Genomic DNA, 27225 nt, shown 5'->3' on the forward strand with positions numbered 1-27225 from the left:
GTACCCTACCAAAAAGTTATATTTCAAGGAACTGCTAAAGGAACATCCTTTAAAATGTTACCCCTTCTACATTCTCAAACGTGCTGGCACAAAGTCATGGTGCATTTCATTAATCATAAGCTTGGGGCCATTGCAACTGACTGAAAGTGTAATGTGTACCTAACATAAGATACATACGCCAGCTCCAGGAAAAAGAAGGAAATATTCCCTATGTAACGCAACAAAATCTTCACATTTATCTAACTCAATTTATTTTTTTAAATCCATGTGAAATGTAAACTTTTAAGACTAGCCTTTGACGTAAATGATTTCTATTAGATGTATATATGCCAGTTTACCTTGAGGCAATCTTAAAGATCTAACGTGGATCCAATTGTCCGGGACCTACTTTGAATACCCATTCCATAACACGTTTGAAAGCTTTTGTTTAAAGGTTTGTCGTTTATATCATCTGCTTCAAAATGTTGCTCAAGCATGCAAAATTGTATCTGAACTTTGGGAAAAAAAAGATCTGTGTGGAGAACAAGGAAGGCATGCATTTCATTGGTATTTCATTTTCCCAAAAACATTCTCTACAATTAACAAGATGTTGGGGTAAAATTGAAGCAGATACATGTAATCTTAGTTTTGAAAAAAAGTGCTTGCCCATTGTGAATGTGTATATCTGGAAACAGCATGTTGTCTGATTACTTTAATGTTCTATTTAAACAGGTCTATTGCTGACTGGCTCCGAGCTCCTGACACGATGTACTTGCTTGACTTTGTTAAACCAGAGTTTCTATTATTGAGGGTATGTATTTAACATGTAACTGTAGATAAATCTCAAAGTGCTAAGCAATAAAATCATGCAGTGCATTTATGAGGCTTTGAACAGATACGATAAAGATAAGGTTGTGAGCAGAAAGAACATTCATTCTGAAATAATGCTGCTCCTTGTTCGATCTTGGTGCTGTCTGGGTTAAGGGAAAGACCGCACTGAAGAGCTTCCTGGTGCGTGCTCTCTCTTTGTGGTAAGTTGACCACTGCCTATTAGGGTATCTGAAAAGCGGTGTTGTAGACTATTTACTTGCTGTTTTGTTATTGTTGAATTCCTTCTTTACTGTTTGTTGTATTTTTTACTACCCCTCTTTGTTGATCCAGGGTGCTGCCTCCTCTCTCTGGATCTCTTCCTTCTTCCCCATCCACTTGTCACAACCTTGGCATTTGCGATACTTATGCGCTTTTCCCAGGGTGTCTGGCCTGGACTTCAAGCCAAAGCCAACAAGGCTAAAGGGAACTTTGTGTGCAACTAATCTCTAAGACCCTCGGCTGGAAAGCCTGCAATACACTGCTCCTCCACAATTCAACTCTCCGCTAAGCTGCTAGCGACCCACCCCCATCCAACCTGTATTCTCTCATTAATGTGACTTGATTTCATTGCTAGTCTTTCACAAATCTTGGCAATTTCAGCATCAAGTTGGCATTCCCAAACCATAGCTACTGAAGATCTATCCCACACCGCAGTCTGATGAACATTATTAACCTGTCATGCATGTACATTCACAGCTAGGCTTACCCTGTGTGCCAATTCTAATAGTAGGAAATATTTATTGACCACCAGCCTTACCCCTTCCTTTGGGCTGCCAAATAATATTGGTTATGTTGATCTTAAAACCTTCCATAAAGGTCCCACATTCCAATAATACCACTGCTAGAGCACTTTGAACTGTTCCGTATTTGAAGAAATCTTAACTATTCCAGCAACCCTACCACAAGTCTTTGCCTCTAGTTGAATCTCAAGGGCCCCAACCCTTTGACACTGCTCAAATGCCAGATGAATTACTCCCGCCGCCAAGAAGAGTTTACAAAAAAATCTCTCTACTCTAAAATCAAAGGATCACATCCCGGAACTTAAACCGAAGCCCAGCATAGAAGCTGGTTATTTAACCAGCCACTTCTACTATTCGGAATTTAAATTGGGAATGCAAGCCGCTCACACTGAAGATTATATCTGAATTCCACAACCCTGTGGCAACTACAACAAAACCTATCTCTTCTAAATATTTGTGAATCATGCTGGCTGAGGGTTTTGATAAAAAGCTATTGATTTTGGAATCTCGCATTACCGAAACACTGACAAGTATACTCAACTCCCAGCCCAACCCAGGCACAAACTCCATCCTCTTAACCTTTGTTGTAGTCTGTTCATTTTCTTAACTATGTAACACTGATATCCTAGCAGATGCCACCTCCAGCGGAAAATCAGGATCACCAGTTGACCTCTACCTGCCAGCCATCGTCAAGAATCCCCTGTTACTTCCCACAGTCTCTTCAGCAGTTCAAATAATCCAGACAACTGTAGACCCGTCTCTATGGTAAGCTAGTGAAAGGTGTGTTCACCCAACTTAACAAGAGCAGTAACTCCTGCCTGATGCACACATCGTCTTCCCCTAATGCTGTGGTAGAGCATTGTCCATCTTCACTACCTGGGATGATCTCAGATCTTAAGTAGAGAAGAACAGAGATGAAGTCCTTACACCTCTGGACCTGTCTTCTATTTAATATTGCTCATCCCTCCATTCTCCTCGTGCATGCTTATGGCATTAGGGTCAAGGCTGTAGACAGGGTTTACCTCTTCTTCTCGAACATCACACAGAGCATTGCAACTGCAACTGCAACTTTGTCATCACCTCATCCAACTATCTGCAAGGTGACACGGTGCTCTGTGATTGCTCCAATCCTGGTTATAATCTACCTCAGACAATTAATCTATGTAAGTGAATCCTTTGGCACTACCTGCTTTACTTGTGTAGATAACACTCGGACCCAGTTGAAATTTAGACCCCACTTCGATGCAGACTGCCTTGCACTTAGATTCTGCCTGTCCTTCAGGTGCAGGACCCACTTTAGCACCTAGCAAATTTGAAAACTAAATCAGATTGGCACCCATTCAACTTTTCTAAATAAATATGAGGATGAGAGAGCCTTCTGGAGATCAAGTTTCTGAAGAGGTCCTCATACCTCAGAAGGATTCAGAAAAAGCATGCAATACATTTTGGTTCAAAAAGAGAAGAAACCGTTCCGATAACAACTTAGTTTTTTTGTTAAATTCAATATAGCTTCTGTTCTGAGAGTGCCTGCAGCTCACTAATTATTCAAGCTGAAGTGATCGCAACTAAAAGATGATCTCCCATGAAATAACTAACTGAATATTGTGAGAAGTTGGCCTGGTATATGCTTTCCACTAGTTATAGTGGGCACCTTGCACCAGTCCAAACAACCCTTATTGATGATTAGGTTTATGACAACCTTTATAGAAAGCTATCCTAGTGGTAGCTATGGAGAGCAGCCTTCAGGCTAAGTCTTGAAGGAGTGTAAAGCGGCTTGGATTACCAGATTATAACCTCTCGAATAACTAAATGAAAGGAGAACCACACAAGGTATATATATAAAATGTATGTATTTATTTCTAAACACTCTCTACTAACCTCTTTATGAGATTAGAGAGCAAGGCACACAATAATACAGTTCTAAAACGACAGTAAATAGCACAGTATACAATGGGCCCCAGGGGGAGACCAAACCATATATTAAGAAAGTGGTATAAGAACCACGACTTGACTAGACACGGTGCCTAGAGCACTAGAATCGCTGGGACCCCAAGGAACTACCCAAGGTAGTGACACAGGGGACCCACGGGGGACGCGTGCAGTGTGAGAACACAGCCGTGAGCTCCGTACAATCCTATGAGAAAGTCGCGGTTGGAATTTGAGTTTAAGGACACTTAGGAGAGGACTTGGAGCAAACCCTTTCAGACTTAGAAGGTTCTAAGGCCAGCAACCACGTGAGCACCGGAGTACTTGTGTTACCTAACCCAGGGAAGCCGGGTGCATAGGTGTCTAATGGTGTTGGGAATCTTCGATGTCGTCAATGGAGAGTTGCTGCAATGTGCTGCTGCCGTGGAAAGGGAAAGTGTTCTGTGTAATCCAAGCCTGGATCGAAGATGTGAAGAACTTGAAAGCAGAGGGGATAGAGTCTGGGTCACTTGCCAGTCACCAGAGGCACGATAGACGAATGCCCACCGATGTCGGGTGTTTCAGGTGCAATGAGGTGAAGCTTGACTCCACTGCCACGGAGACCAGGAGGTGTCGACGACGACCACAGTCTGCAGGCGAGCTGTCCCAAGAAGGATGTCGAGTGCTGGGGGGTCGGTGTCCGGATTGGAGACCAACAAGCCTTGGCAACGGCAACCAACACGGTAAGAGTAAAACGGCTTCGGTGTGGACCAGCAAGGTCCTGTGGACTCCCCAAGCGATGGAGAGTCAGGGCACGTCTGGAGCAATCCGGTAAGCCCGTTGAAAGTAAAAGTACCCTTCTCAGGGACCCACAAGGCGACGGACAAGGGATCGCGAAGAGACTTCGAGAGGGATAACTAAATACCAGCCCAGGGGTCACTCGAGGAGTGTAGGCAAGTAATCTTCAGTGGAATCACTGCTCGGGGTCGGGGCTACAAGTAGCCCAAAGCACAGCCTCCGGGATCACCAAGAAGCATATGCTGCTGCAAATGTGCACGGTGTCCAGGGGTTCGGGTTGCACAGTCCCCACGAGGGCTTTGGATCTCAGGGTTGCTGAGAGCACGAATCTGCCTCGGCGAAGCTTGGAAACCCATCTCCTGTGTTGCAAAGTCTTCGGAGTCCTTCAAGAGCTGCGTAGTTGCAAACTGGACAGATGCGTCTTTGGTGCCTGTCTTGCAGTGGAGTAACTTCTTTACTCCAAGGGAGATTCTTCGGTCATCCAACGTCTTGTAAATAGTTGAAGTTCTGGAATCTGTAGCAGAGTTTCATCCAGGTAAATCTAAAGTCCTGCAGTCAGGGGTTCCTACTTTATACCCAAGGAAGGGGTGGGGCAAACACTGGGGACCCACCTATGGGAGGGTCAGGACAGAGGGCTGGCTACACCCATGTCCTTTGTCCAGCTTCGGCCCAGAGCTGAGTGCCCCTGCAAGCGGTTTGAGCTGGACTATGCACAGGGACATCAAATGAGCCCCCAGTGCCAACATCAAAGCACTCTTGGAGTGCACCCACCCAGCTCCAATACACTAAAGCCTGTCTAGGAGGTGGTCACACCTCCCTGTGACAGGAAACCTATTGTCCAGGCCTCCCCTGCTGGAGTTTCGTCCAGCAGCAGGAGGGCAGACTCGTGTCTGTGGCTGGCAGCATCCATTTTGTGATGCCTGGGTCTGTGAAGCTGGTACCGGGTGTACCGGTGAAGTCATGTTTCTCCCTCTAGTAGGGTGGAATCATACCTCCCCCGCCAGTTATTGGCGGGGAAGTATGATTCCAAGGTGTTTGACACCAAACACGACATGTTTCCATGTAGCCATTCCAAAGTTAGCATTTACCGCGAAGTTATAATGCACTTAAGAGTATATGGTTTGGCTACATCACAAACAACCCCCAGAATAAAGGTTCCAAAGGCTGCAGAGGGGCTCTGCTCATGCATGGGCACCCTCTCACATAAAACCCAGCATCCAGGATTGATAAGGCCTGCCATAGGGGTGACTGATAGGTTTATATGTGCAGTGATATGGATAGATATAGGGAACCTATATCTAAGTAAGGGTGCCTACACCACCTTACACAGGCTGCTGTAGCAGACCTGTTGTGTAATTTTGAATGGCTTCCCTGGGGTGGCATAATACATGCTACAGCCCCTGGTAGGCCCCTGGGGTACCTATCCCCTGGGTACATAGTATACCATATACTAGGGACTTGTAAGGGTACCCCGGAATCCAATCTGGAGTGTACCTAAAGTACATGGAATCAGTTTTAGGGAGAAAGCAGATAGGCTGTGGTCCTGATTAGCAGGATCCCAGTCAAATTAAGTCGAAAACCAGCAAAACACTAGGCAACAAGTGGAGGTAACCATGCAGTCAGATTCCACCTTCCTACACAAATCACAAGAGCGCCTAAATGCAGACCTGGTCCTCAGAGAGTATGATTAGGATCATATTCATATTCAAAGCCAAAAAGGAATGAGATTTCCTGTTGGAAGGAAATAATCTCAAAAGGCCCACAGTGTGTCTTCGAGCTGCCTAATATTGTTAACACTGTATGGCACGTATGGTATTCTTCCAGAGCCCTATTCATAATCCATGAATGTTAAATAAATATCTGCATGATCAAGTTATAAGTTATGAAACGATTGTGTAATCGGTGCACGTTAGACTGTTGATAACTCTTCCTAAGTCCTCTTATGGAACTTGAACAATTTGTTACTGAAACGATTGCTGGTAACCTGGAGAGTACTACAATTCTATGAAAGATGGAGGTAGTGGCATATCAAAGACGCAGGAACCAGGTTCCTCAGACATGGAGCACTGCATGTTTGATCAAGGCTAGAAAGCAAAAGACACACAATTGATGGACGGAATGCAGAACAAATCAAAACATTCACCCCCAGTCAAGAGATCTGGGTTAAATCCATCATTCTTTTGCTCACCATGCCACCCCAGTTTAGACCTGGCTATATGCAAATCAGTCTTGACCCTGTGCCTCATGGGAACAGTCCAACCCGAACTGCCAAGCCAGATCTTCCCTGAACCGGAAACAAGCATCCTAGGACCGGTTTCGGGGTTTCACCCCTCTTCAGCCAGGATAGCTTGATTCCAGTGGCACAGTGAGCCCAGGACTCATGTCTGAGCATACCTGGCGCACTTAGGGCGATAGAACAAAAGACACACCAGGTTTGATATTGCGAAAATGAGAGTTCTAGTACCGTGCTGCAAAGCTTGATGACCACAATGGATCTGAGGGCAATAGAAACAGTAGAACATATTTGCATTACAGTGGAAGAGAAAATAATTTAGCATTACGCTATGATGGCCTTCCTAAAAGGAATTTGGCAGTGACTTCCTATACGTAACTGTGCCCTCAAAGTGGGCATGATGTTGAGAGAGGCTCCTGAGCTTCTTATTGGAAGTAATCTGACTCTCTGAGAAGGAAGTTTTGTCACATCCTCAGAAGGAAGATGTATTTTTCTTCCCGGACACAAGGAGTAGCAGGTGTGGTGGGTTGGGAGACTGAAAACGTAAACCTAAATCTAGGTCTAGGTCTTAAGATTTTCCCTTAATCTAAAAAGGTCAGTCGAACTTCAGATTCCAGAGAGTTTAAGCTAGATATTCGTGTCATTGTTTCTCTACACATTTGTCCCATGGTCTTTCAAGTAAAAAGGTGAGCTGTGAATAAGCTATAGAGGACCAGCTTATGGTTAGAAACTGTGGCATTTTGTTCTAGGCCAACTGACAACTCTAATTTGTCCCCAAAGCTTTGGTGGCAACCAGTCAAACAAAAAATGTATCTTTCTGTATGTGTTTTATTCAGCAACCAGATATGAAAGGTTCCTATTGGAATAGGTGGCATTCCACTGTAATTTGTAGATTCAAGGCCGACGGCTCTCTGCCCAAGCCAGGTTTTGCTTCTCCATAAGCTCAAGACAAAGGATTGGTGGGTAGGCCAAAGACCATGATCTTACCAGAGGAAGTGTGCACAGAAAAGAATAACAGGTCATTCAGAATGGGAAAAGGAAGAGCAGGGTGGTGAATGGCTACTTCCCTTATGTACTTTCCCCCTGCACCGTCTTTCTCATAAAATGTTACCAAAAAGGCATTATTATACTTCATTATCGATCAAAATACATGTAAATCTGTTCGAATATCCATCTTGGGCAATACTATGCTAGCTGAGATTTATAACGACTTCAATTGGATGTAATGTCACATTTCCAATGTAATGTGTTGCTTTGATGTGAATTCCGAAGGTTGACTCACTGGAGAGCCATGACACCCTCTTACACAGCCTCATGTGTAGTATCATTGTGCAATGTTCTTTTTTTGTTTCACTGCATATTACATTGTAGCTCTTAGTAAGGAACAGAAAACGTTAACTACCTGTTGCAATTATCTCTCATTGTTCATATGGTCTCTATATTGCCAATAAGTCCTATTTAGTGCAATGTGCTATTATTAATGTGCTTTTGTTTTTTTCAAGTTAAAATTACTAGTCATCCATAGACTTAAGGGAGACTTTGACATCTTTAGGAATCAATCATTACTTAAATTTACAGGGGACCTGTAACTGATAACAAAGCAATACTTTGCTATGTTAACTTTTTATTGTTGTACTCATTACCAATTCATGTGTATTCTGATCTTTAGCTCATTAAAGCATTAAAGAACAGGTTTTGTTTTTGCATAATCTAAGATGCAAGATACACAAAGGTTGAGCCCTGCTCTGGGACACCTCTGCGCCTTGCAGTTCACTTGCTTCACAGCATAAACCACTTCCTTAACTGAAGTATCTCATAATCGATGAATATTATGTACGTTGATCTAATGTGGTATCCTTGCTCTGATAATGGAATATCATCTGTTAATCTAAAGAAGATTTCATGCCAGGAGAGAACGGTTTAAGGTAAATAATTTTTTGCTATCGGAAAGCTCAAGAAGGGTAAATAACAAAGGGTAGTCTTGGAAGAGAACAAAGAGAGCAGCCATTTTATTTTGGTAAGCAAGGTTGAGTTGAACTGCAGCATACCATGAACAGTTCAACAGTTTCTTAATTATTTTAGCTGTGATGCTTTCTATTACTTAGAAAATGTTGGCTCTTTTAGTGGTTGTCTTGAAAAGAACAGGTCTGTCAAATGCTTACTGGTAATTTTTTTATAACCTTGCCATTTTTGCTGATTATCATTTCTAATGTTCTTCCCTCTGAACAACTCTTACAGACACTTGCCAGATGCCTCATTTTGTGGGATGATATTTTGCCAAACACCCAGTGGGTGAATAGTAATGTTCCCCGTGTAAGTTCAGATAAGTATTACTTCTCATTTAATGAACAACAAAACAGATTTTCACTATTAACTGTTACATTTGTGGTTCAAGGTAATATTTGCTGTTTATGCATTTAGCACCCAACTCTTATTTCTTCGGAAAGTTGATTATAATGCAGATACAGAAACTTCCAACAAAACAAACCTAAAATCTGTAGAGGATGTAATTTCCAGACATGATCAATTTTCATTAAGATTTTCAGTTTTCTTAGTCTTTTGGATGCAGGTAAACCTGGGCAATTGTAATTCTGTGGGTATGGAAGACCGGATTGTGCTGCAAGGTGGAATACATTCTGCTTCAAGAAAGGACAAATGATTCAGCACACAACACAAAGAAACACTTATTGTGCAGCACTTTCAGTGGTGTTACATAGATGCTTTGACATTTTAACACACATGGATACAAAGAAGATCCCAGTACTAACAACATTCAAAGGCTTCTTAAGAAGGAAAATTAATACATGTTTTGCAGATCGTATTAGGTATGCTTTTGTGTTGTATAGGAGCATTGGAACTTCTTTTTCAGCAGGGTCCTGTCTATGTTACAAAGTAAATGTTTGTGTAATTCATTCACATTGCTAATTTCATTAGAAAATACCCATATCACTGTGCTCTCCTTTAAATAAAATGTATTCCTAGTTTGTTCTGTGCATTTCAATTACAAAGGGCCTTTTCAAGCATCTCTTGCCATCAAGAAACAACCTGCAAATAGTGTAGTACATTTCATATTTAATATTTGGGTCTCTCAATAGGTGGCTCTATAGAATTCAAATACTGAACATACTAATCGGAAGTATCAGAAGTTTGGGTTACTTCTAAAACTGTGCTCTAATAAAATAACTGCAGGTTTAAGAACAGTGTCTGTGCTTTTTTATAGTGCATTCCAGTCATTTGTGTAGTACCAAAGTGCTTTTGGAATCTGGACACTTCTAGGATCCATGTTGATTGGCGTCAAAGAAAGTGATCTGTTGACCATGTGTTCGGTTGTGTTTCTTCTGGTTTATATTCGAGTTATATTAGATAGTTTCTGCTGAGGTTAGAATAAGATGATGCATTGGACTGTGCTTTATAATATTAGCAGTTACTTACTAGATAATGTTATGGATGTGTGTGGAGTATAATGGGCATGGAAGCATATGCTCCTATGCTGATGGATATTTCCTTTTGTTTCGATTCATGACAAAGAAGGACACATTCTTTACATCGTACCCTCCCCAACTAAGTGAGTTGGATATGTTCACACCATCTGAACTGAAGTGTCACCTGGTAAGCAAATCACAGCGAAGAGGGTACTATTGAAATTTTGTAAAGTATTAGCCATAGCGTTCCACCCTCAATTGTAGCATGTATCTGATAGAGACTTCTAGACGCAGATTTCTCACCTTAGTCTATTCCCTGGTCGTCAGACTGCATCTAGAAAATCTTGAGCAATCAACTTCTATTTGAACCTCTTTAATCAATGTTGTAAGATTTCTGGTTAAATTATGCATTCTAGTATTGGTGCTTTCCAAGGCAGATTGAAAGGTAGCTTACATTTACTCTTGAATCATTTGTCCATAGCATAACCTACATGGTAGAATCCTAGACTGACTCCACTTTCTTTTAGCTGGCTTATGTTTTTTTTCAAACACTTTCAGGAATCTCTGCATACGGTTTCTGATGGATACTTCTAACTGCAGAGTCCTCACCTTATAATATTCTGTAGGTCCCAGCCTGGATGTTGAAGCTTTTTCTGGCAATGCTCCCTCACTAGGTGGCTCTTTACAGCTCCCAGCGAGCTCCTTAGCTTCTCAGATGTAATAGAGTGGAGATTCATAAGCGCCACCCCAGCTCACTGACGTCAGTTCCTTTCTTTCTTCATCTTTCGACATGGATCTGGAGCTCCACTCCCTCGTTGGCCTTATGAGGACATGTACAAAACTTTAAAACTAGTGTTCTAGGGATTTATGTCCCCTCCTAAAAAGACAGGCTTCAAGCCATGTCTTGATTATATAAAACAGATATCGGTCACAGACCGACATGTAGTGTCTCTTTGGTGTTTGGGTTCAGTGCACAACTTATATTTGTGCAACAAGAGCGCCCTGAATCACCTACAGGTGATCCCGTACCGAGAGGAGAAGCTCTACGTCTCGGAACATAAGAAGTCATGATTGTGTAACTCCCACATGCATGGCTCTGTCTCCTTTCTAGGGCTGTTCTTGCGAGGGTTCTACTTTGCTGTTGAAGTCCTTCTAAAAGTCCAAACTGAAGTCCAAGCGCAAATATAAAAAAACGAAGTTGGTTTTTAACTCAGCCCGCCAATCTGTGTCCAAGGGGAAGTAACAAGGGCAACAGGAGCTCAGACTCTCTCCTCTCGAGTCCCAGAGCAAGGTACCGATTTGTTACCTAATCCTGGTGCCCAACGAGTTTCGCCATAGCATTTCGAGGCCTTTAAAGAGTCCATGCTGCAGATTGTATGTGCTTTCACGGCTCCCACTGGCACGCTTTTGGGCACCAAGGTTCTGCAGGGTCCTCTACTTGGATTACCACCAGAGGGTCATTCCCTGTCACAGACTGACCCCTTGGAACCTGTTCCAGGTCCAGTGTAGTCTCTGGCACAATACCTACTCCAGCACTTGGACCGGTGGCAGGCCACCACTCATCGACAGCACCAGAAGAGGATCCAAACTTGATCCCGATGTTTTACCCTGGACCGACGGCATCCCAATCTTGACTAATTTAAAACTACAAAATTACTAAAGTACTGATCGCCATCAAACAGTCTGATTCTGCTTAGATACCTCCATCAGGGCGGTTCCCACCAATATTCTTTGTTTGGCTCTGACTCTGAACAAGGTACTCCACCAACCAGAGATGAGTATGATAATGGTAAGGTATGGATGGTGATCTTCCCCCTAATTCTGATGATGACAATTTAGGATGTACAGGAAACCAGTGGGCTTGATAACATCCCCTGATATGGGCTTGGGCTTTCCATTTGGCCCACCAACTGGAGAGGATGTCATTTGTAGCATTGGTTTGATGGGCAGCTAAGGTCTTTATTTGCAGTTGCCTTCTTTTGAGACCAAGACAAATATCCTTATAAAAAGTCTACAGCCAAGGCCTGCCACGACTGAGCCCGTGCTCTCCTGCAACAAAGCCCACACTGGTACCCTGGTGGGCATTTGGACAAAGTCCTGTTCCAGTAAATAGGCAGACGGCTAGGTTTTACAAACCAGCTCCTGGCATCCTTGAATATCTTACGAGACATCTAACTCCACAGAGCCAGGTGGAGTCCGGCTTGAACCAGTAAGGTGAACCTCAATCCTTTCCCCACAATTCCTCTGAATAGGGAGCCCAGGAGGATTGAAGCAGTTGTAAAACAAATGTTCTCCTTGGCCAGCCTGGCGTTGATATTGGTCAATGCTGTCTTTTGGTATGCTCACATATGCCCTCTAGGACATGGCCAGCGGTATCCTGCTGATGGTCCTAGAAGAGCATAGGCCCTCTCTGGCTTGACAATTAACGATGGACAGGTCGCAGGCTTAGATACTACTGACTGCCTGGGGAGGGTGGTTGGCATAAGCATTGTACTCCACCACCATGCATGGATGTGTTCCATAGGATTTTCTGGAGATGTGCAATCCTCTCTCTTATCGATATGCTCTTTGATGGCTTTCGCCTATTTGGTGAAAAGGCTGATTGTTTCCTGGAGCATTTTAAGGACAATAGAGCCACAGCGCGCTCCCTGGGACTGTGGACTCCTGCCAAGCAGTTCCAGAATCAGTTTAGGAAATTCAAGAGCTGCTTCAGGTGCCTAGCATATAGACAGTGACAACCACCTCCGTACTGCAGCACCCACCTCTTTCCTATTTATGATGAGTAAGGGGGTCTCACAGGCACTGTGCAGACTTGCAGGGGCCTAATTCCCCCTAGTCCCCTCTCCTGTGGCGGCAGTCTCTAAACTGCATTAGTTTGCCCATAGTTGCATGCACCCCACCCTGTAGGGGTCTGGATTCAGTACTTCCTTCAAGGATGGTGATCTATTACATCCGACAGGTAGATCACACAATTTGTTGAGCACAGTACTGCCCTATCCTATGTGTGCTCTGCCACTTCTTCCCCTCCACATCTCATCAATTTTCAGAAGAGCACCTCACAATTCTGTCACAAGAGGTGTGAGTGTTGCTTTCCAGAGGCGCTATCCAGAGTATTCTGAATTTTGAAAGAGGAAAGGGAGTTACTCTCCCTCTATCTTTGTGCTGAAAAAGGACAGGGACCTCCAGCCTATATTGGGCCTTCAATCTCTGAATGCCTTCCTGACGAAGGACAAATTCAGGATGCTCATGTTAATCCAGATCATGGCCACTCTGTATCTAGGAGAATGGATGGTGTCATTGGACCTGCAGGATGCATATTTCTTTATACCAGTTCTGAAGTCCCATAGGCGTTATGAATGTTAAGGGCAGCCAGAAGCATTTCCTGTTTGCAGTGCTCCCCTGTGGCTTCACCAGTGCCCCTCACATGTTCACAAAAGTGATGGCAGTGGCCACAGCACACCATCGCATGTTGGAGATAACAGTCTTACCCAGCTTGGATGGCTGGCTATTTAAGGCAGGCTTGTCACAATCCGTCATAGAGAACCTCCAGACTGTCTAAGGCTGTTACTACTGCATGGAGTGCCTGTTCCTTACATCTGCGTTCGTGTCCAGTTTGCACTCCTCCAAGCTGGATGAGCCCTGATACGCGGTTGACTGGCGGCGACTGTGATTGTCTACAGGGGATGCATGGATAAAAACTTGAGAACACTCCCCAGGAGGTGTGCTGCCTGTATGAATACCGATAGCAACCACCTGGCTAAGCTTGAAGTACCAGCGAGGTGAAGACTTATCCCTGACCCCTGATAAAATTGCCGCAAGGTATTGGCAATGAAACATGTTGGCCTTTCCTAATTGAAATGGTCTAAAACATACCGTTCTTTTTAATCTGAGTGTGCTCACAGCATCCAATAACGTATGTACATTTGCGAGCGAGTCACAACTCATTTTAGCTTGGAGAAGTAAGTTTATCTTTTTCTCACTACGGGGTCCAGTTGGCATAGAATGACACAAGCACTCTTTGCGCATTCTTTCACATATCACTTCTGTCTCTTTCTTCACCTCTCAAACATAATTTTGACAACAGTTTCCTTTCTTCACTTTCATGAACGTCATCAATGATGAAAACGTGAGCAAACTGGTGAGTACCAACCACCAGCTTCCTTGGTTATGCCTACGTGAAGTACTTTCTGACCTTTCACCTATTTTTTCCTTCTTGATTACACTAACAAGAGGATTTGCATTGTGGTAGATTGACAAACAGTGAGAACTTGACACATGGATCCGGATTTGACTGGCATTTTTTAGAAGCCAGCATCTGGGCTGAGATATTTTTATACTACCCCGGGATTCTTGAAAAGGGTTGGTGTTCAAGCACAGTCAGGTCTTTTATATATTGTGATGTATTGAGTGGAGGGCGACCTGATTGATAATTCCCTCTTATGCTCCTTATTGTGTATAACTCAGTCTTCAGCCTGCCGCACTGTAGCACCAGGATCCAGGGCCCGATGCACAAAGTTCCCTCTGAGTTCGCTGAGACCTGGAGTGCCATTGGAGAGCACTTGGGACCCCCAGAGGATTAGTTATCGAGCCTGGAAGTATTGGCCTTTAACCGCAATACTGGGCGACCGGTAGTCCAGTGGCTACTGGAGTTCTGCACTGAGAGTACACCAAGAGACATCAACTCTGTGACCAGGACCTCCTTACCCCTTTTGTGGACTGAGGAGTAGTTCAGCAAGACCCACCGACGACAACATCACATTCACAGAATCCTTTGAGCATCTGCAACATCCTTCATCCCTTGCATCAGACCCACTTCTACAGGAAAGCCCTGCAAAGGATAAAATTGCCTGGAACTGACTGAAGACTTCTTTACTTGCTGAGGTAACTATTTCTGCTGACCTTGCTGGTCCTCCAGACTTGCTCCATACTGGAGTTATTCGCCTAAAGTGATTCTAAGTGACCTCACCGCAACTAGCTCTGACTTTAGGGTGAAAAGATTTCTAAGTGTCAAATGCCAGTGCTTGTTCGCAGTTAAGTGAAATAACTTAATTTACTATACCTTGTAAATTCTATATCTCTCGAACCCTCGGTGGATCCTTTCATTGTGGTGTCTAAAAATACATTAAAATAAGTCTATTTTTATAACTTGGTGTCGTATTTCTTTGGTGCCTTGTCGATTTCTTCTCATTTGCTTTACACATGTTCCTGTGTACAAGTGTTGCTGACCAGAGCCACAGCTTTCCAGGGTTGAGCTGAAGGCTGTGCAAACAAAACCTAAGGGTCCTAAAGGGGTTAGTAAGTGTATTACACGGTGAAGTTGCCCAATCACACCATGTAATGCACCCCGTTTCCTCACATACATCCTACTCCGCCGCACCTTCCACCTCCATCAGTGTGGCTGACTGATGGTCACCTATCCATTTTGCAACAGGAAGTTCAGGCCTTTTTGGGCAGAGGTGAGATAGAAAGGCTTCTGGCCTCAGAAGCAGGAATGGTGTGTTACTACTGCTTCTTTCCTGTACCGAAGGAGGACGAGGGCCTCTGTCATTTCTTAGATGTTCTCCCTCTCATTACATCTCTCTGCGAAAAGGGCAAGTCAATTGGGGTTCACTATCAACATGCCAATGTGACACCTGACTCCTTCGCAGATGTTCCTGTTTGTCGGAACCATCCTGGATACCGTGTTGTTCTGTGCTTTTCCCCCAAAGCTGAGAATCAAGAACACTCTCTATCCTGGATCTTGGTGAGGATGGCATTGAGGTTGCTGGGACTATTGGCCTCCTACATCCTGCTAGTCAAGCACGCCAGATTTCACATGTGGGCTCTGCAGTGGGATATGAAGTCCCAGTGGGCACAGCAACAGGAGAACCTATCACATTCCGTCCAGGTTTCAGAGGAGACTACAAAAAATATACACTGATAATTGCTAGACCACAATTGGGCCAGTGGCAGACTCCTCTCTTTACCTCAACCAGAGGTTACAGTGGTGACTGTTGCATCTCTACTGGGCTGGGGAGGCCATCTGGGAGAGGTGGAGATTGCAGACTCTGGTCTCTGGCAGAAACCCCAGTTTATTGAAGTTACAGGTAACTTTTTGGCGTTGAAAGAATTCCTTCATACCATCAAAGGGAGATTAATACAGGTCTTCACAGACAACAATACTTCCAACCAGCAAGCAGCTTGGACTGGAATCTTTGGTCCTGTTCAAAAAGGCCCTGTGCCTTTGGAAGTGACTGACAGGCCAGGACATTTCTCTGGTCATGAACCATTTGGCGGGATTTCTAAACGCTAGGGCGGACAAATCTAGTTGCTGATGCGTAATGAATCACGAATGGCTGGTTGACCCGGATGGGGCACAGGACATTTTCCAGCAGTTGGGAGAACCAAGGCTCAATCTTATCACCACTGCCAAGAAGGCATGATGTCAGAATTTTTCCATGTAAAGTTACCAAGATGACTCTCTCTCTGAGACTCATTCTGCTTACAGTGAAACTCAGTACTCCTGTATACCTTCCCAACTCTACCCATCTTGGATCAAGTTCTGAGGAAGATCAAGACCGACTGGCCCCAAGTTATCCAAGTGGTTCCAGATTGGACCAGAAGGGTTTTGCATGAGGATCTGTCCTCTGATCAAGCTACCACTTCAGGTGGACCTTCTAATGTAATAACAAGACAGGGTCATGCAGGGGGCCGCTATAACCTGCTTCTCCATGCATGGAGATTGAGCACTGTCAGCTAGTTTCTTTTGATCATCCTATCAAGGTCATTGATGTTATTTTGGGAGTCAGTCACCCATCTATGAAACCGGTGTAATCCAGGCGTTGTGACAAGTTTGTGGCTTGGTGTGGCACCTGTCAGATTGTCCTGCTACAAGCTAAACGTTCTGAATTGTTGTTGTTTATTTTGTTGTTAGTCCAGCAAGAACTTGTTCTGGGCTCTGTTAAAGGCTATTTGTCAGCTCTTTTGGCATTTTTACCGTTCAGCCTTTTTTGTTTAAATCCGCTGTAGTGATGAAGTTCTCAAAGATTTGCATCGTTTGTCTCCAGCAAAGCCTTTTATGATGCCACAGCGGGACTTGAATCTGCTCGTTACCTTCCTCATGTGCACCCCTTTTGAGCCAATGCACCATCATCCACTGCGCCTTTTGACATTAAAGATTGTCTTTTTAATTGCAATTATATTGGTTCAGCATGTGCGCACGTTTCAGGCACTCTCAGTCCATCAGCCTCACACATAATTTTCCCTAGTTCTGAGAAAAAGAACGACATTCCTGCCTAAGGCAGTTACACCCTTTCCTGTTGGATAGGCTATTACACTTCCAGCCTTTTTTGCCCCTACTCACCCCTCAAAAGAGGAGGAGAAACTCCATAATTTGAATCCCAATAGCCTTTTGTTTTAAATTGATCGTACCAAAGACAATCAGGTAGCGGAAGAGCACTTTAAGGACTTTTCAAGATTAGTGGAGAAAAGAACAATCTCTAGATGGATAGTCCTCTTCATTAAAATCTGCTATGCACTAGAAGCAGCCTTCTGAAGGATTAAGGGCTCATTCCACTCTAGCCAAGGCTGCTACCTGTGTGCTGACACTCGAAGTGCTTATCCTGGATATCTATCAAGCTGCTATGTCGGCATCGGTACACACTTTCACAAAGCAGTATTGCCTTGACAGTCCAGTCTGTCAGGATCGGCATCCTGCCTGTTTGGTCCTCCTGGACGTTTTGGTCTGAACATTCCACGGACCCACCACCCGAGGAGGTACTGCTTTGGGTATATATTCACAAGGTGGGGATTTACTGTTAGAAGTATCCATCAGACAAACAAGTCAATTACCTTCATTGACACACTCTCTGGTGGATTTCTATCTATATGCAGAATACTCAAACGCTTTCCATTCTCCCCGTTCTGTAGAATGGACTCTTTTCCATCTCAAAAGGTCCCAAACTAGAGTTATGCTCACTGGTCAAGTCAATTTGTTTATGTGCTGTGTGTCTGGGGGCACAGATAAGCCTTCAAAAGTAACTGACTGTCAGCACCTATTGGTGTCATTAAAATGCAGCCCACTCATCGCTTCTGGAGCAGAACAATGTTGGTTCAGAGCCACACGATGCCAGAAGCATGTCTTTTAGGTTTCTGGTTCCATTCTGATGCCGGGGGAAGAATTCATAAGATGAGGAATCTGTGATTAGGTAGAGTACCCAACAGAAAGAGTGTTACAGAAGTAACTTTCCCATCTGGAAAGGTTTCCCTGATCATTGATTAATAGACCCTCTCAATACACCTGTGCGTCACTAAAGCCAAACTAATAAATCCTTGTCGAATGAAGGTTCATTTTTCAGGCCTAATTTTCAGTTTAATAAATCTGTGCATTTGGGTATTGTGGTCATGATTCACTGCAATTTTACAAACATGTTCCTGATAAGTGATTTTTAAAAGGAAAACCCAGAACGGAACACTTGGTGTGTAGCTAGCATGCAGTCATACAGCCACTCTGTAATGGTTGTGAAAATTAGAAGTGGTCTACAATGTCGAGCACATGTGCCTTTCTTTCAATTTATAGATCATTCGAGAGAACAGCATATCCCTTCATGCCACAGAACTGCCAACATCTGAAGACCTGAACCTTGAGACACTGGCGTAAGTAGAAGTATACCTAATGAGGGTACCTGAAGAGCCTTACCATGCCATTTTACAAGCATTGAGTTTTTGTTTCTACATTCATGCAGCACTTATATATTTGATTTCAATTTCTTATGTATAATTTTGACCACAAAATATTGGGACAATATGCTAAAGAGTGTTTTTGGAGATGATAATTTTTTGACTGCTTTGTAAACATTACTGGAAATAAATCACTTGATGAATCTGCTAAAGCTTACCAAACATTTACATTGCTCTTAGAAATGTTATACTGATTTGTGTATACTCAGTTACAAGTAATCTTGTATGTCAAAAAGGATAGTTGTGGAGGGGGTGTGGTTATTGTGCTAGCATGGCCATGCATAGTATCTCTGCGCTCCCATGCGATTTTTCTCTCTGAGGTGTAATCTACATGTACTTACTAGATCACCTGAACGCTGAAGAATTAGGGTTACGTTTATCCACTTAGTAAATCATATGATCCTTGATTATCGCCTGGCCAAGGTCTTGCTTACAGGTGGTCCCCTTCTTCAGCAATGGAGACGGCGGCTAGTGCACCACAGAGAGGAAGACTGGGGGTCTTGTGTGACCCAAGTATTCCACCCATCATTTTTTTGTTTTCCTCTCTGCAGCACCCCATGTTGTGCAGGTATGCCTAGATTGAAGTCTGTGCTCACTGTGCCACAGGACCCAAGCTATAACTCACTAACATGGCCTTACTAGACCGTAACCCATCTCGGGTTACCCGTTTTCCCAGAGGGTTCCTGGCAGGTTGGACTAAACTGTTCATATTGGAGCGGCACCAAGGATTATTTGCCTTTGGCTGGTTCCTGTTTGAGGTAACAGAGGGCAAAAAAATGATGGACTGGAATGTGGCTCATGTAAGTAGCAGTGGCTAAGACTTATTAAAGCATTCCCCAGATCATTTTTTTGTGTTCCTCAGTGCGATACCCTAAAAGCAACAGGTGTGCCCAGGCCTGGGTCCCGGGCATACTATGTTACAGGAATCAAGGCACGACTGACAAGCAAGTGCTCAAGAGTGTCTCTTTTTGACATGGTCACCCCCACCTTTTGCCCTAGTACTGATACTGTTCGGCTGAAAGTGCTCTGGATCCCTGCTAACCAGCTCCCCACTGCCAGTGCTCTTTCCCTTCAAACAGGTAAAATGGTCAATTGTAACCAAGTTGGCAAGGACTTTAGCACCCCTGTAAGTCTCTGGTGAATGGTACCCTTGGTACCTAGGGCATGGGTAATAAAGAAGGTCCCTAAGGGCTGTAGCATTTATTATTCCACTCTAAGGGACCCACACCCAAATTACATGCAGACTGCCAGTGCAGGCTGCATGAAATTATGCAAACCATTTTGAAAACTGGACATGGCACACTTCCTTTGTGCCATACCCGTGCTCGCTGCATATACTAAATGCAAGTCACTCCTACAGAGCACTAAGGCAGGGTGAATTATATGTGAGGACAGATCTGCATGAGCACATATGCCCCTGCGATGTCTGGTTCCATTGCCACGACATTGCAAGTGTTCAGGGAGCCATCTTAAGCACATTTGCTGGGCACTAGTCATTACGAGTTACCCAGCTACGTAATGGCTTCACTGAAAATATTGGTGTTTAGTATCAAATACCTTGTCTTAATAAATCCACACTGATACCAGTGCTGGATTTATTATGACTAGCACCAGGAGGGGGCCACAGAGGTGCTCCCTGAAACCTATCAGTCATTTAGTGTGCTGGCTGATAGGGCTCTTCCAGCAAGTCACCACAGATGAGTTTCTGACCCCCTGCTTGGGAGAGCCAATGCTCTCAGAGGTTAGGGACAATACCTGCTCTGAAGGAAGGTGATAACACCTACTCCAGCAGGATTGCTATTGAATTAGCATACCAAGACCAGAGGCTTTAAAGCCTCTGCTGCTTTTGGGATGCGATCATGGGTTTCTACAGACCTGGAGAGTACTATTCCCTGTCCTAGGGCCCATTTGGCACTAGAGCAGGCAGGAAAATTAGCTAGTCAGTCGGCGTTTTGCACTATCAGTTTGGGCACACCCCTAAGGTGGACTACCTGAAATGGACACTCAAAGAAGGGTTTCACAATCACTAGGAACTGTGGATCAGGTTTATGCCCGCTCTCCCCAGGAAGTGGTCATATAGGGGGTGTAGTCACTTCAGGAAAAAGTAGCCCATTGGCTGCTACCTTACACACCCCTTAATGCCCCTAAATTAGGTATTTAGGTGGCCCCTTGACTCCAGGAACTCGGATTCATCTACTGGGAACCGAAGGAAGGACAAAGAAGAGCAGTCACTGCGAGAACTGAGGACCTTACCACAACTTAGTGCCAAACCCTGCTTTGCTGCTGGAACCAAGACAATTACACCGACCTGACTCATCCAGAAGATGTGCATCCTCCCAAAGCTGTGGAGGACCATCCAGCAACTTCAACAACTAGGCAGCATCTCCCTTGGAGGGAGGAGCCATCCCCCTGCATCTGCAGGCACCAAAAGCATCTGTCTTGTGACCCGTGCTATTGGTAATCAGGCCCACCTAAGGATCAGCTTGACAGTAGGAGGTCCCTGAGGCTGTAGGAGGTCAGCCCCATTTCTCTGCCAAGTTTCAAGACTAGATTGTCCAGGAGCTGTCCTGTACCAGTACCCTGACTACCGGGGCACTTGCACCCACTAAGGCTTGTTTGTGTTCAGTCCGAACACCACCACCACAAAAAACTTACCTGCATGTCGAGCGACTTCAGCAGAAATGAGCTCCACACAAAGAGTGGCCCTGCTGTGTTTCTTTCCCCATGTACTATGAGAACCTCCAGTGCTTAGTAGCCAGCCAATCAGCACCTCTGCTCCCGAGCCCCACAGCCGGAGTACACGACTTCTGCCTGTGTGCCCTTGGCCTATGAGTCCCCATGTGCAGAGCCCCACATTGAGCTGTGCCTGACTTGTCCCCAAGTCCGCGCTTGCAGACTCTGTTGTTTTGACAGGTTCCTTTAAACTTTTCTGCATAGCACTCTAGGCTGCCCATGCGCCCAGCACCTCTGCACCAGGACACCCCAGGGCAGTGTGACCGAACTGTTGGTGGTTTCTTGGAACCTGGGCCCTAAACACCTTAAACCATAAATGATACCTTCTACAACAGTTTGCAAATATATCCATGCAGTGCATGTCTTTTCCTCCCAAAGGATACAATTACTGCATTCGAGGCTCATGCCCCAAACCTGACAGCTGTGATTTTCTGCTGTTTTACCTGTAAAAAATCTATAACAGCTAAAATAATTACCTGATCCCGAAGTTCTTGGTGCCTCAAATTATAAAAAAAATCTGTGCTAATTTTCTAAATTGGTCCCTGATTTTGTTTTTGAGTGTGTCTCTCATTTATTGACTGTGTGTCCAACACATGCTCAACACTCCCCTCTGATAAGCCTAAGCTGCTCGTCCTCCCAACCACTAGAATCTGGACAATATACATGATGTACCCCTACATTTGGTACACTACATAAATAGCCAGCTTCCTACAGCAAAGCCTAACTTGACCTACATCTGTATGGGGTTGCTTATGTATCTGTTTGGAGGGGACCTTGCTGGTAGTTAGAGCTGGAGTGTTTCTACTGGAGCAGTTCAAAGACTAATTTGCTTATGGATGGGTCCTGTCTCAAGTGGTTTGGTGAACAAAATATATCAACTGAAATGTGTCTCTGAGCAATTAACAGTTGCTGAGGTTAATTCAAGCATTCTACCCATCTTATTTTTGTTTTCTCTCAATTTCTGTCATTCTACTGTGACAGGAGCCCCAGCATGGAGTGGAACAGAGACCGGTCTGGTTGGCTCTCTGCTCCTGCTGTGCCCCAAAATGTACCTTCTAATGCTTATCTAAGCACCCCTAATGACCTGGAATTCTGTAAATTGGAGACTGGGGCTTGACCACATTACATCAACCCTACATCCTCATTCGCTTTCAATACTCTTTTTTTCCCCACAGTTAATCCAGAGGCATTTTGGTGAATGAAGACCAGGGTGTTGCATCAGGATTGTGGAAATGCTTAACATGTGCACTATTAAAACATCTGAAGATTGCAAATGAAGATATGAACTGGATGAGGGAGTGAGTTTGTTACACTCAATTTAAACTGAAAAAGCACCCTGAGATAAGGGAAGCAAGTGTAAAAGATATTACTCCTTTAAAAAATGTACAGCCACATCTGCAGGCTGAAGGGGTACAATATCTTACATCTATAAAATTTCGGAGGACATAATCCCAAACTCCTGTTTAGTCTTGGGGTTAAATCAGACAATACGCTAGGAAGGGAATAGCGGATGAAACATGGAAACACCTATGCTATGGCTTAAAAAAGAGCTCTTGCAGTGTTCATGGGAATGAAGACCCTAACACTAGTTCCCAGTGCTCAAGGCGGTTTGGACTCTTATGTAAGTATTGTCACACATGCTGGGACTGAATACAGAGTAAACATTACTGGGTGAAAATCTTATCTGCATTAAAGGAAGTCCTATGTCACGACATGTCCGTGGACATGGCTTTTGTAATTTAAGGCTTGCACTCTCCACTCTTAGAGTGTCAAACAGAGCTAGGTACTTTCTAAATGTTGAATTGTTTGAGGGATGTGAAACTGGCCTTAGCTACTCATTGGCAGCAAAATGGTTCCTCATCTTTCGTACAGTACTTCCTTCTCCTTTGCAACAAAATGTCTATTAAGCGATTGTCATGTGTAACCTACCTTCTGATTGGTTATACAGTTTCTTGACCTCCCTGATGAACATTGAACTTGTTCACTTACTAGGGAATAATTAGAGTCTTGATTGGGCATTCTTTGCGATTAGCTCCTGCTCTTATACTTGTTTAGTGGGGGGTTGATTCCACAGAATGGTTAGCAGCTTAAAGTTTTGGCCACATTCTTCCCCTTATTTGGAGCGATGTTTGGAGGGGAGGAGGGGGCTTCAGGATTTGTTTTCAAATATGATGTTATTAACTTGCATGTTCAAACTGAACGGTCACACTTTTTTTCCTGCATGTGGTATGTCTGACATTTTGTACTACTTATTGGAAAATAAATAAATAAGGAAATATTTTTTTAAGTGTTTGTGAATATAGTGCATAGACATGCACTCAAACACCAAATTCTGTTGTCATTTGAATGATTTTTACTTTCAACCCATGCTGGGTCATTGTTGTTTAAGATGGGACAACACTGACGTAGTTACACAATTTTGGCAGCACGGTGTTTTATTTAGCTGCAAAACCTTTCTCTAACAATCTTCTGTAGATTCACATGGTTTGAGTTATTTCCTTTTGTCAGACAGTGAAAGCCTACTATGTATAACACCGGAGTATTAAAGATATAAATGTAATTCTGATGGATACTTCCACCTACAGATTTTTCACCTGTAGAACAACCCTGGGCGTCAAACTGGATTTGGAACTTCAAAGCTTGGAGGTCGTCAGAGGGCGCTAGATTCAGTTGGCACCGAAAGTGACAACATATGATGCCACCGAGCCCATATAGCACCCATCCTGGCATACCGACTTCAGTTCCCTTTTTTCCTTACCTCTGATGCATATCCAGATCTATTGCTAAAACAAGCATTGGCATAGCCAATAGGTCTCGCCTTTGGGACCTTATAAGTGTTTAGCCATGTTGATGCTGTTGTACCAATGATATTGTGCTGCATAACTAAATTCTTATTAGGTCCCAAAGGCGAGACCTATTGGCTATTCCAATGCTTGTTTAGGACTTGTGGCCTGTGAAGAGGACCATCGAAACTGAACTTGTACCTGGAAATTGTGAAAGAAGCCGGTACCTTAAGGGGGAAGCGTGAGGTAAAACGTGCTGTGAAATGTGAAAGTAACGAGGCCTGTGGAGTGTGAAAGACTGTGTTACAGCGAGGCCTGTGATACAGAGCACGTACTATCACAAACTTGACATTTGTATTCTAGTGAGGACACAGGAAGAAAGCACGAAGAATGAATTACTCCAGTCAAGCATACATTATGTAAACTGCCAGATCAGAGGTGGAGTGTCATCAATCGCACATCTCAGTGACTGCAGAGGGATGACTCGCGCCATCTTCCTCAAAGCTGAACCAGAGATGTGCAATGTCCCTTCGATAAAGCACCAGCTGCAATCACTGCCCACACACCCCTCAGCTCCACCACCATTCCTCCTTTCTTATTGCCTTAAATCTCTGTCCGAACAACTTTTTACAGATACTTAAAAAGAGAGGGGATTGTTTATTGAAGGTTTTAGGAACCTTCACCTACTGTCATGTGCGTTTGTTTCCTCAAATGATGATGAAGGGGAGGGTAGGGTAGGTTTGAGTTCATGGGTGTGGGGAGGGATGATGGGGAGAGGGGGGTGGAAAAAGGAAGAGGAAGGAAAGAAAATGCCTGGGGAGGAAGTAAGAAAGGAACGGGATGGAGGAGTGGATGGTGGTGGGTGGAGGAAGAAATGGAGACGGCAGAAGTAAAGATGGGCGATGGAAAGGACAGGAAAGATGAGACAGGAGGGAAGGAGCAACAGGTGGACATGAAAGGGATAAAAAGAGGCGTTGGAGAGAGGGGGCGAGGGGGAAGGAAGAACGAAGAGGAAAGAAAGCATGGCAAAGGACGGGGAGGCGGGATCAAGGATGTGGGGGCCAAGAGGATGAAGTATGGAAGGAAGAAAGAGAGAAAGGGAAGATGAAGGGATAGAGAGGCGAGAGGAAGAAGGGTATATGTTATTAGAAAACCAAGCACAGCGAGGAGAGACTGCAGAACCCACTTGATAGAGCGTGTTTATAACGCCCAAGTCCTGGACAGAGCGGCTCCCGCTCCGCAACCCCCTTATTTATAGAGAATAAAGTTGTTTTCCGCGATCTGTAACTTTATCATGACGACAGACACCGGCAGTGCCATCTCACTTTGGTTGGCGTTGAATCTAATCTCGAGCTGTATTTGGATGAATATCTTATTTGCACCTTAATAAAAACACATATTTTTTTTAAGACCCTAATCTCGAGTTTTGCTGTCTGGTGACCCTTTGGGTCTGAAGAGCTGCAGTGCTTCCTGCTGTTTATGCCTTTAGGAGCCAACGTCATACTGCTTCGACTTGGCACTTCAATTTATAGCGCTGCAACCTTGTCTATGGAAGATGCTGCTACCACCTTCTCCGTTCGTACCACCACCTCCACCATCTTCTCCGGCCTTGAACTCTGAGCCACCAGTGCTGCAGTCCAACGTCGAGCTACGTGTTCACTCCCTTTGGGAAACACAGATCCTGTAAGAAGAGACATATGAAGCCCGTCTCCATGAACTATTCAAAACCTCAAGACAGTCCCATTCAGGAACCTCTTGATTTTCAAGGTTTGTCCTCTGCAAGCAGACTGGACATCTCGCCAGAGCACATTATGCATTGCCCAACAGGACCACCTACAGCAGAGGCTGTATCACTTCACAAAGTTGTTCCCAAGACTGCTGAGGTGCTGGACTTGAAATTTCCCACCACAGAGGGAAAACTAATGTCCTCACAGAGGTTCTACTTCCTTCGATTACTTCAGCTGAGCCACTTCTAACGTTCGATTGTGCTTTGCTGGGCCCAGTACTAGCTGCACAGGAGAAACCCTCCTCTTCAGCAGAAGTGAATTGCCTTGTGGCCCGCAGGTATCGTTCGGCTCCTGACGACCCAGCTTTCTTAACTTAGCCCCCTCCCATACAAAGCCTACTTATACAGGCCTCCTGTTGGGGCCAGTTTGGTGGCACCTTCCCAATGGTATCTTCTGACAGGGAGTCAGAAAGGATGAAGACTTTGGGAAAGAAAGTCTTCTTGGCAGGAAGTATGGCCCTCGGAACCCGTAATGCAAATTGTCTTCTGGCCCGATATAACCGTGCTTTGTGGGATATGGTGTGAATGACCCTCCCTCATGTACAGCCTGACATGAAAGAACACTTCCAAGAAGTAATAGCAGAAGGCCAAAATGCTTTGCGGAAATACGGCTTGGATACCGTGGATTAGGTTGCCAGAGCGATGGGCACCTCCATCTTGGTAAGAAGGCACGCTTGGCTTCATACTTAAAACATTTTCCTCTGATGTCCAGTGTTTTCTTATGGACCTCCCTTTCAACGGAGTTCGGCCTTATGGAATAAAGGCGCCTCTCCGCTGGAGAGGTTTAAAACCAGCAAACCCACCATGTGATCCTTAGGCTTACAACATCGCCTTCTAAGGAGAATAGAAGATTTCATAGCTGTCGAGGCTTTGAAAGGGGATTTTCTTTTCATCCTCATCAGCACCCACCATCACTCTTCCAGTAACAGCAGCAGCAGAACCCACTTGTCAGACAGTACAGAGGCCGTGGCAAGGCAAGGGGTCGAGGATCTACCCTGCAGCCCTTCTCCTTCCCAGCGCCCCAAGGAAAAAAGGCCTAGTTCTCTTCCTCAACCCCATGCCATGGCTCTGGGAGGAAAGGTGTCCCATTTTCTACATTCCTGGTAGGCCACTACTTAGGATTTATGGATTCTACAAACTGTAGAAAAGGGTTACTCCCTCCCTTCCTGCATGTTCCACTTACCATCCCACCACCCCATCTCATCCCCTCCAACCATCTGTCCACCCTGCAGCAAGAGGCAGCAGCTCTTTTTCTCAA

At 44.5% G+C, this 27225-nt stretch overlaps 1 protein-coding gene across 1 annotated transcript in view; it reads left to right on the forward strand.

Moving 5' to 3' along the window:
- ANAPC1 (anaphase promoting complex subunit 1) overlaps positions 1–27225 on the forward strand; it is a 771271-nt gene that overhangs the window by 501395 nt on the left and 242651 nt on the right. Inside the window, exons 32-34 of the mRNA XM_085611802.1 lie at positions 712–790; positions 8764–8838; positions 18505–18581. Of these exons, the coding sequence (XP_085467928.1) occupies positions 712–790; positions 8764–8838; positions 18505–18581 (231 nt within the window). The remainder of the gene's footprint in view (positions 1–711; positions 791–8763; positions 8839–18504; positions 18582–27225) is intronic.

This window comes from Triturus cristatus, chromosome 6, assembly GCF_964204655.1.
Source record: "Triturus cristatus chromosome 6, aTriCri1.1, whole genome shotgun sequence".
Lineage (NCBI taxonomy): Eukaryota > Metazoa > Chordata > Amphibia > Caudata > Salamandridae > Triturus > Triturus cristatus.